We start from the raw sequence: 12,599 nt of genomic DNA on the forward strand, positions 1-12,599 counted from the left end.
GTGTTATTACATGGACGTGTACTGTATGACTTTAGCTGGAAGGTTGTCCCTACTTTCATGTGATGATATAGAGTATGATTCCCACATGCTGCAGTCATCATGTCGATAATCACAATGTTGACACCAGCAATATGTTGGCACAGTCAAAAATAAAGCTAATGAGAGGTTGACACAGACAAAATGTTGACAATAGAAATGTTAGAGTTAGCATTAGGGTTAAACTTAGATATCATCATTTTATCTACGGACATAGTGTACATGTCGACATAATGACTGTCGATATTGTGAACGCTGACAAAACATACCGAACCCCGTCCCAAAATGGAGGTCTTTACTGCCCTATGCCAACTACCACACCTTCATAGGGTGTTTTCTATCTTGTGACAGCAGTGGTGCAGGAAGGGAGGTGCTACCTGACCATCTGATAAGTTGTATGTGAGCTCCCGAAAAGGCGGTGCGGCTGACTGCAGAGGGGCTAAGCACAACACGCCATCCCAGGTCATCACTCTAGGGGGCAAACCCGGCATTTACGGAGATTCTAGGCTGCCCCAAGCTCTCCCCTCACTGTGAATAGATGTGTCGTGCATGTACGCATCATATATTCACTTGGCAGTGATTGGTACCGTGACTTTTCCCACCAGTGGGACACTGCAGCCGCTGGTGGGGACAGCACAGGGCAGGCGATAAAGGCAGGCTGCATTTTGCCATTTTAAATTTGGACAGGGCATGGAAAAATCAGACTTGCTCTGGATGTGCGAGAAAAAAGAGGTCTTATTTTCAGTCCTCAAATGGAATAACAAAACCCTGCGGTTGCAGGAAAAACCCTGTGCCGCAGGTTTTTTTTAAATCCCTGCCAGCAGCTGAATTCCTCCATAGGCTTCACATGAGAAACAATACACACATTGGTCCCCATATGAAAATAATACCACACAGACTAGTGCCATTTGATCCACATATTTCATTCAGTCTGTATACTGACTTGCTGACAATTGCATACCAAATTAGTAGCACTTTATAAAAAAGTATTCTGTGAATGAATAAAACATAGTTCACTCAGTGAATGCTATACTCACAGTCATAAACTAGATGTGAACAGTTTGTATTACTTTAAATCAGGGCCCGCCCAAAGTTCTAGTAACCGAGTCAATCCAATCCCTGTCTCGGGTTTTCCTGCAAGATTCGGATTCCAAATTATGGAAAAAATTAACGCCATCCTCCCATAGAAACATTTTGAATTTGACGCAGATAAGAACCACTTGGCCCATCTGGTCTGTCCCTTTTTTTACCATATTTTTTTATCTCAAACCTTGTTTGATCCTTATTTCTTTGTAAGGATATCCTTATGTCTATCCCATGCATGTTTCAATTGCTCTACTGACTTAGCCTCTACCACCTCTGATGGGAGGCTATTCCACTTGTCCACTACCCTTTCTGTGAAGTCATTTTTACTCAGATTTCCCCTGAACCTCGCACCCTCCTGTCTCAGTGCATGTCCTCATGTCCTATTGTGATGCCCAGTATCTGTCCCCCCTGGATCCCTGATCACCGCAACTGCAGCCGCTGCCCCCGCAGGGGTTAATAAACTGTCCGGTTGCTAGGCAACCCCAGCGGGCTGGGCAGGTACCTGGAGGACCCTAGGACCCGGTAGGTGACAAGCCGGAGACTGGGAGGGAGTGGCTGCCCGCCGAGCGGGAGAAGAGGAAGGCGGGGTTGGCACCAGGAGAAGCGGAAGGAGAGTGAGAGGAGCTGGGCGCGCACTACGGACCCGGTGTGGACGCTGCTGCCAAGAGCCGCCGGGAGACTGCCGCTCTGGGAGCCGGAGAAGGTGACGTCACGCAGCCGCAGAGAGGAGAGAGAGCTGTCCCTGCCACAGGGGTGAACGTTGCTGCTGACCGAGAGGAGACACGCGGCGCTGCTGCTGGCCGTGACAGCGTGAGAGCGGTGTGCCGATAAGAAGGGACCACGCTGCGGAGAGCCGGGGGCTGGTCAGACACGGCAGGAGGGAGCTGCAAACGGCCTCAAGGGGCGGAACGGCGTTAAGGATCCAGAGGCAATCAGGTACCGGCTCCTCTAATGTTGTGCCCCCGGTAATTACTGGAAACCCAAAAAGGGCAACCCCACCGTTAGCTGTCCCAGGGCCAGTTTATATAGCACCTGGAAACACAGACAGCCAGCTTTTGATTCACACAGTGCCTCAAGCCCCACTGCCAGTTAATACTGCACCCTACTCTGAAATATGCATTACCTCCCGATGCAGACACTTTGACAGAGATAATACTCTGAGCCTCACCGGACCTCATTGGTATAGCCCCAAAACCACCTACTGGCACCGCTACAGCTACACTAGATCAGGACATACACTGGACCCAAAGGAACAGAATCACCAACCTTACCATAGTCACCCAGAGAGGAACTGAGACCCCTTTTAAACAGCCAGAGCTGCTTCTGTATTCCGGGTCACTCACTAACCAGTTGAAAGGTGATTCGATAAGATACTGGCGACTTACTGTGTCTGATATATGCCCAAGCCTGGACTTCTCGGGATCGTGTATAGGACCAGAGACTGCCCCTTTATTCGTCCAACGGCGCCACCTAGTGGCTTATTAGGACGCTGTTTGGATATTCTAGAATCCGGTTTTCTAAATGATATTTTCAGTGTTTGATATTCTGAAAGCACTTATATTGATGTTATGATGTGTCTGTGTAATATAAAATGATACGTGACCCAAGGTAATGGGCCTTTCTGAAGCGTACCCGATTAACTAGCCAGCCACACAAGTTACTGTGAAAGGTGACTGCCTTCTTTTGCAATAAATCTTTGTTACCGTATTCCACTGTAGTGAACCTTGTGTGCCTTGGGGTGTTGTCCGTATCGGTGTATCTCCGTCCATCTGCCCCAAATTACGTACAGGTGTTCTACACAGATTCCGTCGAGAACCGCGACGAGAAGGACGGGATGACCAGAGAGACCGCAACTGGACCGGCGCGAGACTCCAGGTACGCTGACATATTACACTATTGCTTCTCTTTATTTGGAGAATGTTTCCCTCCTGGACCTTGTTAAAACCGTTGATATATTTGAAAGTTTCTATCATGTCCCCACTTTCCCTTCTCTGCTCCAAACTATACATATTGAGATTTTCTGTGTATGTTTTGTGATGTAGGCTATGCACCATTTTAGTTGCCCTTCTTTGTACAGTCTCTAATGTATTAATATCCTTTTTAAGATGTGGCCTCCAGAATCAGATTCTTGAGAGTTTTGGATTCCATATGAGAACCCCGCTGTGGTGAATTAACGCCATTTCACTCTGTTCTCAGGCACGCTGCTGTGTGCTGCACTGTACTCTGCTGGTTAAAATTGCTGTGCTGTGTCCATCTGACGTGGCTGTGCATTCACAAGCAGCATTACAGTGTGTATTGTCACTTGTGAAAAAATTAAAAAAATTAAAAAGGTGTTTTTTTTTACCTTTGCACAACCTGTGTGCCAGTACCCCTGTGCATTTATTATTCACATACATAATATAATTAAAGCCCTTTGAATTGCCGCAGTGTGAGTTTAGCTGCATATGTAAAAATATATTGTTTTATTGTTCGTGCTGTTCTGGTGCACTGTACCCCTGTGCGTTTATTATTCACGTACATAATATAATAAAAGTCCTTTGAATTGCCACAGTGCGAGTTGAGCTGCGAATGTAAAATAATATAAAATATTGTTCTATTGTTTATACTGTCTTGCGCATTGTACCACTGTGTGTTTTTTATTGTTCACGTACACAATATAAAAATAAAAGCCCTCTAAATTGCCACAGTGTGAGTTGAGCTGTAAAGTGAAAAATACATATATTGTGTTATACAGTATTGTTTGGACTGTTTAGGGAGGCCAATCCCAGGCCATTTTTTCAATTCTGGCAATCAGGATTGAAAAATGATCACTGCTGTGATTTCCAGGATACACGGGATTGGTTTGTTGTGTTTAAAGTTATATTTTCAAAGTCGTCGTCCCCCTTCACCCACACATCTCACCATCCACTGGATGGGCGGGAGGGTCCACTTGCTGCGGGCAGTGAGATGAGGTCTGGGTGGCTGGTGTCAGGCTGCACTGCGTGACCTCTGCCATCACATCACGCTGTGCAGTGTGCACAGCTGGGGTCAGGGGTGCTGGGCAGGGGGAGCTGGCCAGCGTCTGAGGCTGAAGATGCTCAATGCTGTCTGGCACTGAAAATAAAAGGGAGCTGGATTGAATCTCGGCCAATTCTAGGCCTAAATCCCGGGATCCTGGTATTGGCCACCATACTACTGTTCTGGAGCATTGCACTCTTGTATATTTATTATTCACATACATATCAAAGCCCTTTGAATTGCCACAGTATGAGTTGAGCTGCGAAGTGAAAAATAAATATATTGGTTTATTGTTTGTACTGTTCTGGTGCAATCCATCGAATATGGTCACCAAAGAATGGTGGAGGGTTATTTTCATGACAGCATACAAACAGGCATGTCACAGAGTCCCTTTGACTACTGGAAGGAAAAAAGGAAAATTGGATGCCCTTGTACAAACTGGCTTTGCATGACTTAAGCTGTCCATCCTCCTGTGCATTCAGAAAGTTTTCAGCACAGCTGGGAACTTTGTCAGTGGTTGGCGTAGGAGGCTACATCCTCAGAATGTGGAAAAAACGGTGTTCATCAAAATGCACTACAAATTCAACAAGGAAGACTTTACTGCCAATTACAGTAAAGTACAGAGACTTCCGTAATTACGGATTCCAGCGGGGATGAATTAATATTGTGTGAGGATGATGTACACACTGAAGAGGATGAGGATCAGAGGAGGCAATAGAGATGCTCCCTTCGGGTTCCAGGCCCTGAAGGGGCACTGGCATGTACATCAGCATCTGTGTGGTTCAAAGCAGGATCCAAGTGTAACCACTGACCTCCCCCATTGCTCCAGGCTCTGCTTTATGTGCCCCAGAGCAGTAATAAGCAGGGATGCCAGGAGGCATGTACCACAGTTCTCCCTTTCACTGGGTGCTGCTGGAATGGTAGAAATGAATGTGGAGGTGGGACGGTGAATATGAATGTGATCTGCAGGAGGCAAGGTTGGGATATTTCTAGACAAGGAAAATACTACCATACACCCCAGTTTTTGACCATGCACCAACAGACCTCGGCCACTACAGGAAAGAAAAAAATTCCACATATTAAGCCCCCAACAGTAATGCCCCTCTTACCGCATATTATGCCCCCTGCACCATATTATGCCACACACCGCAATGCCCATGATACATTATGCCCTACAGTAAGGCTTCTAATCACTTTTAAATTACCTGCTCTTTGCCAGGGGTTTCATGCTCTGGGTGTCATGCTCATTGCCAGTGTGTAATGCTCATTGCCAGAGGTTTAATGTTTGTTGCCAGGGGTTTCATGCTCTGGATGTCATGCTCCTTGTTAGGGATGTAATGCTCGTTGCCAGGGGTTTCATGCTCTGGATGTCATGCTCCTTGTTAGGGATGTAATGCTCGTTGCCAGGGGTTTCATGTGCTGGGTGTCATGCTCGTTGCCAGGTGTGTAATGCTCGTTGCTCTGGGTGTCATGCTTGTTGCCAGGGGTGGATAATGCTCATTGTCAGGGGTTTTTATGCTCTGGGTGTCATACTCATTGCAGCACTGCTATTAACTGCTCCCCCTCCTCCTGCCCATAGTACTCTGCTCGGGCGGCGGAGTTTTGCAGAATGATGTGACTGTGTCATGACGTCCCAATGGAACCGCGTCATTTCGAGAAACACCTACCCTCAAGCGGAGTACTATGGGCGGGATGAGGGGGAGCAGCTAATGCAGCCAGCAGGTGTCGCGGCGGGTCCCCCCACGGTTGCACGGCTCGCCCGCCAGCCAGCACCTATAGGGGGAGACTTCCTCTTGGGTGCATACTCCCCCCACCCTAACATCCCCTCCTACTGACAGCTATATAGGGGGCACAGGCAGCTGCACGGGGGGGGGGGGGGGTCATATACAGTATTACCTTCTTTTCTTTCATTTTTAAAGTCCAGAACTAGTATTGCGGTGCAGAAAAGAAATGATGTTTAATAGGAGACAGCAGATTCTGTTTATATACACACATTTAGAAACATTACATTGTGGGATTACCTGTGAGAACTGCCGGTTATGGAGATACAGATTTGCTGCATTGAAGTAAGCCAGGGAATACTTGGGGTTGGCTGCAATTGCGGACTGATAATCTCTCATTGCATTAGGCAACTTCCCCATGAACTGGTGGATTACCCCACGGTTTGTTAGCAGTTGTGCCGTCACACCAAGCTGTGAGAACAAGTACAAGATAATAGCATGTGTAATACTGGAGCAACACATGCCATTTCACTATTGATGATTAGACCTAGTAAGTTGTCTCAAAGCTTGCAATGTAAACATATACTGTATAGTTAGCCACTATAGGATGTCACTTTATGTTCTTGAAAATGGAAAAAACATACCATACACTGCCAGAACTATACCGATGTGTCCTGATACACTGGGCGTCTTTACAGCCCCCATTGTCACGCTCTGAGAGGAGTAGCGTACTGTTTTTTTAGTTTGATTTTGCACCTGAGGCACCTATCTGATGCAACAAAAAGCTGCTCAGAGCCTGACCCATGTAATAAGTCGCAGATGTAACACAACGGAACATGACGTGAGGAAACCCACAGCTGCTGCATCATGGCAGATTCAGACTTATTCACGCACAGATGTAATCTAAAAAAGTGATTTTGTTGCTTCCAGTTATTTATTTATAGGAATAAGAGGCATATTTTGAGAGACAGAGATGCACGGCATAGTCAAGTTGCTCGGAACATGGCGCGCCGCAAGCGGATATTGGGCACGACTGAAACTAGAGTAAAATAGGACACATCTGAAACCTATTTTCTCTCACCCAACATACACAGAACAGTGCCATAGTTTTAGTACAGTTTACTGATTGCAAATATCTAGGTATTGTTTATAATTTCCTTGATAAAACATATTCCAGGCTCAATACTTCCCATTAAGATGTAAGACAATCAATAGACTAGATCATTATCTCCATTAGAAAAAGAAAAGAAAAATACATTCTTTGAATATCAATATTCTCTAAATGAAGCAGTTCCAAATGAATTGCTACGTGACTCTTTAGTCTTTAGTAATTCGGTAGAGAAGCAAAAAATGTTATAGACATGATAAATTAGTAGCAATATGTTTTTATAGATTTTTGCTGTATTAGACATTATTACAACTTCTGTTGATGCAGAAAGCTATTTGTACTGTGAATTTAAGCCCTGCAATGTGTTTTAGTGATGTGCTGGTGGAGGTGGTTTATTTTTCCTGATTGTCTCCACATTAATCTGTATAGATGGGAATATCGCCATTATATCACAGAACGTGTAGCTATCAAATTATCGGCGTTGGGTAAGACTTTCATTAAATAAATGAGTGTTGGCTCTCATCATTATACATAGTAAAGGAGTGATATTGAAAAAAAAATGTATAAGTATATAAATATATTTTGCAGCCTTACATGTAATTTTCTAGGATTTCCACATCCTTGTAAATTTAAGTCTATTGGTATTGGACCTCTGGTAACCAAAAGTTTTTACTGATAAAATATGTGTGTGGAGGAAAATAAGATCAAATGAATGGCATAAATTATAAAATAATGTACATTTATTGTACCCAAAAATACATAAAATGCATGGAAAATATAAACTCATATATATGCACATGTACATTAATGGTACCATATAGATAGGTATATAATTAAATAAATCTTCAGTGTGCACACATATAGATAACAGTATAACGTAATATATAAGTGGCCTCTGAGATGTTTCTACATTCGGCAATGTTCCCCAATGATACCAATGATATATGAGTACTCCTTAGTTTTCACTTTATAGTAGGATAGTATCCTACAAGATTATAAAGTGGATATGTGAATTGAATAAATAAGGGTTCAAAGTTCCAAAGTGCTGCTGCTATAAAACTGCTGGTACTAATGTGTTTCAAAAGTCAATAATGCGTGGTATGGTAATAATGTACACTTGCTGCATGCTTCATTGCTTAATGGTGATAGCGGATTCCTGACTGTATCAACTCTGCTCCCCCTCGGCTATGTCTGAGTAGTAGGGGGCAGAGGTGTAGCGTGGAGCCATGGCTCCCGGAGCAAGCTCACGTCACGGCGCCCCTCCCAATCTTCCCCCTATATACACACAAACACATAGTTCCCTACAGGGTAAGAAGCATTGAACCCAACAGGGAAAAAAACACATTATCCTCCACAAGGGGGAAAAGAAAAGCACTCACACAATGTCCCCTAATGCCCCCTGTAGCCAGGGCAGCCATCAGGAGGGGTCTGTGGGGACTGGTGTCCTGGGCCCTTAGAGAGAGGGAAACTCTAAGAAACAAGCCTTATCTGCGCATCAGCTCTCTGTGAACCGTTCCTGTAGGTCAGCAGCACTCCACCTCTATGTAACGTCACAATCTATGACATCACAGAGGTGAGGAGTGGTGTGGCAGAATCTTTTTTTGGATGGGGAGGGGCCCTGTCTACTTTGTCAGTCCCGGGCCCCACAAGTTCTGATGGCAGCCCTGCCTGTAGCAGTGACGCTTACACACATAACGCCCTCTGTAGCAGTGACGCCTACACGTAACGCCCCCCCCCTATACCAGTTACGCTTACATGCGTAATGCCCCCTGTAGCAGTGATGCTTACATGCGTAATGCCCCCTGTAGCAGTGACGCTTACACGCATAATGCCCCCTGTAGCAGTGACGCTTACATACGTAACGCCCCCTGTAGCAGTGATGCTTACACACATAACGCCCCCTGTAGCAGTGATGCTTACACACATAACGCCCCCTGTACCAGTGATGCTTACACACAACACCCTCTGTAGCTAGCAGTGATGCTTACACGTAACGCCCCCTGTACCAGTTACGCTTACACACGTAACGCCCCCTGTAACAGTGATGCTCACATACATAATGCCCCCTGTAGCAGTGATGCTTACATGCATAATGCCCCCTGTAGCAGTGACGCTTACATGCGTAACGCTCCCTGTAGAAGTGACGCTTACACGCATATTGCCCCCTGTAGCAGTGACGCTTACATATACGTAACGCCCCCTGTAGCAGTGACGCTTACACATAATGCCCCCTGTAGCAGTGACGCTTACACGCATAATGCCCCCTGTACCAGTGACGCTTACACACGTAACGCTCCCTGTACCAGTGACGCTTACACGTAACGCCCCCTGTACCAGTGATGCTTACACGTAACGCCCCCTGTAGCAGTGATGCTTACACGTAACGACCCCTGTACCAGTGACACTTACAAGTAACGCCCCCTGTACCAGAGACGCTTACACACGTAACGTCCTCTGTATCAGTGACACTTAAGGTGGGTACACACTGATAGATATATCTGTCGATCAATTAATCGGCAGATATATCTATGGACGGATCGGGCAGTGTGTTGAGCATACACACTGCCCGATCCGTCGGGGACTTACGTCACGAACTGGGCAGGCGTGTACACACGCCCGCCCGGTTCAACTGTCAGTACCTGCCGGCTGCCTCAGCATGTGTACGGGCGGCCAGCTGGTCACCCGTACACACACAGCGACACGTCAATATATCGGTAGATATATTGCCCGTCGGCTGTGCTGCGGGCCGACGCCATATGTCTGTGAACGACGGAGTTCACAGACATATCGGCCGTACACACTGGCCGACAGACCCGCGATATATCGGCCGTTCTATAGAACAGCCGATATATCGGCCAGTGTGTACCCACCTTTACACACATTATGCCGCAGTCATACATACACACACCACATACATACTGTACATGCAGTACATTACACACATACACAGTCACACATACATATACAGTACACAGATACTGTATACACACACACAGTTTCACTCACTCAATCAATCTCCATCCACTTAACTAAGGAAATCTGGCAGGAAAGCTGTCATCCTCCTTTGTTGCAGGCTGCAGTCTGGTCCCGTGTAGCTCCGCCCACTTTCCCATGTAGCTTCTCCCCCTCTTAGGTCCGCGGCGCACTGTGACAGGGGAGGGGGAGAGGAGGCTTCATGCTGCTAGACGCCCTCTGAAGTTTCCGGCGCCTGGAGCATGCGCTCCACTGGAACCACCCTCCCAACGCCCCTGGTAGGGGGTCTCATATCCTTGGGGAACGTCACCAGATTGAGAAACAACTGAAATATTGTTTACGTTACTTTATATTGTTATCTATATATGTAGGTGTGCACACTAAAAATATATGTATTTATTTATTATTTATATACTAATCTATAAAGTTCCATTATTGTATATATGCGCATATATATGTGTTTGTGTGGGTGTGTTACTGTTTATTTTTTATGAACTTTATACTTTTTTTTCATAATTTATGCTAACCAGTCTCCCCACACTCACGATTTATCAGTGCAGTTTTTGTGCCGAAGGTAAAATCTCAATTACCTATATTTTTTTATAGTCTTTGAGACCTGTGCATTATACACATTACTAACCTATAATACTAATACATTTTTGTCGTGCATAAATATATGAGCAACCAGGACTGCCAAGAGAAATCCTGGGCCCTGGTACAACAACTTCCTGACCCCCCTCCTTCCTGCCCCCACTGGAGGGGCTGTGACTACAGCATGCTGGGGGCATGGCCACACCTCTTTGGGGGCATGTCTGGCAGATGAGAAGCACCCACTCAACAGGAGAATGGCATGCCTCCCAGCCAGGGCAGTAGAGAGCATGGCTGGGCCCAGGTATTTTTCAGGGGGCATGGCCCAATCACAGGACGCGTGGCCATGAACCCTTGGAAAACAGTACAAAAAAATATATATTTTAAGCACTTCCCTGGCCACACTGCAGCGTGTGCTGGCTGAGAAGAAAAGCTGCAGCTGCTGCTTAAAAATAAGTAGAAGGGGGACTAGGGCCCCTCCATCAGACCTTGGCCCAGGTAATTTGTACCTTCTCCCCCCCTCTCTCGGCGCCACTGCGAGTGACAAAACTTACAAATGCTGCTTCGTAGTCTAAGAATGAATGAATTTGGTATAAAACATTGCATTTCACCTTTTCGGTTTATTTTAAGCAAAGCTACAAATTCATGCAGCCTGACCATTTTTACAGCTTAGTCAAGAAAAAAAGTCATACATTTTCCGCATAAATTTTAAAGTTAGTTTAAAGGATTATTATCTTAGCCGTGTGCCTTTGGCTCTACCCCAAGCAATTCACCTTGAACAAAAACATTTTCTCTAACAAATTACATTACCAAGAGGTTACATTAATTCACCCTGATAACACATTTGTCACATACTGCTCTGCAAGGACAATCACATTTAAAGGTAAACACTCTTTGAGCAATGCTAATTTGGAAAGAGTACTAAAAAATATAACAGAATATAGATGAAAGCAAAATAATAAAACCAGGTTGTCATTAAGAAGATTTTCTAGATGTCAAAAATGTGCTATGTTTGTTAGGGCAGAGCCGGCCATGGGTATAGGCAAACTAGGCAAATGCCTAGGGCATTTGGTATGCCATGGGGCACAAGCAGCTTCTGCTGATTAAAATGATATGTGGCATGCCTATATTCTGTGTGTGACTGCGGATGTATCTGCATACGAAATGCTACATTGCAGTGTATTCCTGGAAATCAGCGTAAAGTAGCATTTACATGCAGATACAGCCGAGGTCGCACACAGAATATAGGCCTGCCGCATATAATTTTAATCAGCAGAAGCTGCTTGTGCATCCAAGCCGCATAGTAATGCAAATAAGCTGCATTTTCTTCAAAACAAGGTGCCCGACGTTAGCAGAGCTGGCCTTGAGTTGCCAGCTGACTCACGCCAGGCATCTCCTTCTGCATGGCGTATTGAGGCAAGATATATGAGGAGACACCTGTATCCAAGCAGAGGCAGAGGTCAAAGTGTTAGTGACCATGTGAGTGCTGTGTGCGGGTGGGTCAGTTGTGCAGTAGTGTTCAGTAGTGCGGCATATGTGTAAGGGAAGATATGTGTGTAATTATATGTGAAAAAAGGCATTAATAATGTGCGGCATATGTGTAAGGGACATTATGTGTGTCATTATGTGTATAAGGGCACTAATAATGTGCGGCATATGTGTAAGGGACATTATGTGTATACTTATGTGTACAAGGGCATTAATAATGTGCGGCAAATGTGTAAGGGACATTATATGTAAAAGGGCATTAAAAAAGGTTGGCATAATTTGTTAGACGCATTATGTTTATAAGGACATTAATAATGTATGTCATATGTGTAAGGGGCATTACTGTGTGGTATTATGTGTATAAAGGCATTACTAATGTGTGGCATTATGTGTATAAGGTGCTCTATTGTGTAGCATAACATATAGAAAGGGCACTACTGTGTGGTCTAATGTGAATAAAGAGCAATATGGTATGGTGTAATGTGAATGAGGAGCAATTCAGTGGGGTGTAATGTGAATAAGGGGCACTACTGTAAGGAGTAACGTATATAAAGTAAAATGGCACTACTGTGTGGTCTAATGTGAATAGAGAGCAATATGGT

The 12,599-nt window shown here is 45.1% G+C and overlaps 1 protein-coding gene across 1 annotated transcript in view; it reads right to left on the minus strand.

Annotated features, from left to right (window-relative positions):
* The window catches only part of TTC6 (tetratricopeptide repeat domain 6), a 660,756-nt gene that overhangs the window by 16,188 nt on the left and 631,969 nt on the right, over positions 1–12,599 (minus strand). Inside the window, exon 30 of the mRNA XM_063947843.1 lies at positions 6,141–6,311. Within this exon, the coding sequence (XP_063803913.1) occupies positions 6,141–6,311 (171 nt within the window). The remainder of the gene's footprint in view (positions 1–6,140; positions 6,312–12,599) is intronic.

The sequence above is a fragment of the Pseudophryne corroboree genome, chromosome 12 (genome assembly GCF_028390025.1).
Source record: "Pseudophryne corroboree isolate aPseCor3 chromosome 12, aPseCor3.hap2, whole genome shotgun sequence".
Taxonomy (NCBI): domain Eukaryota; kingdom Metazoa; phylum Chordata; class Amphibia; order Anura; family Myobatrachidae; genus Pseudophryne; species Pseudophryne corroboree.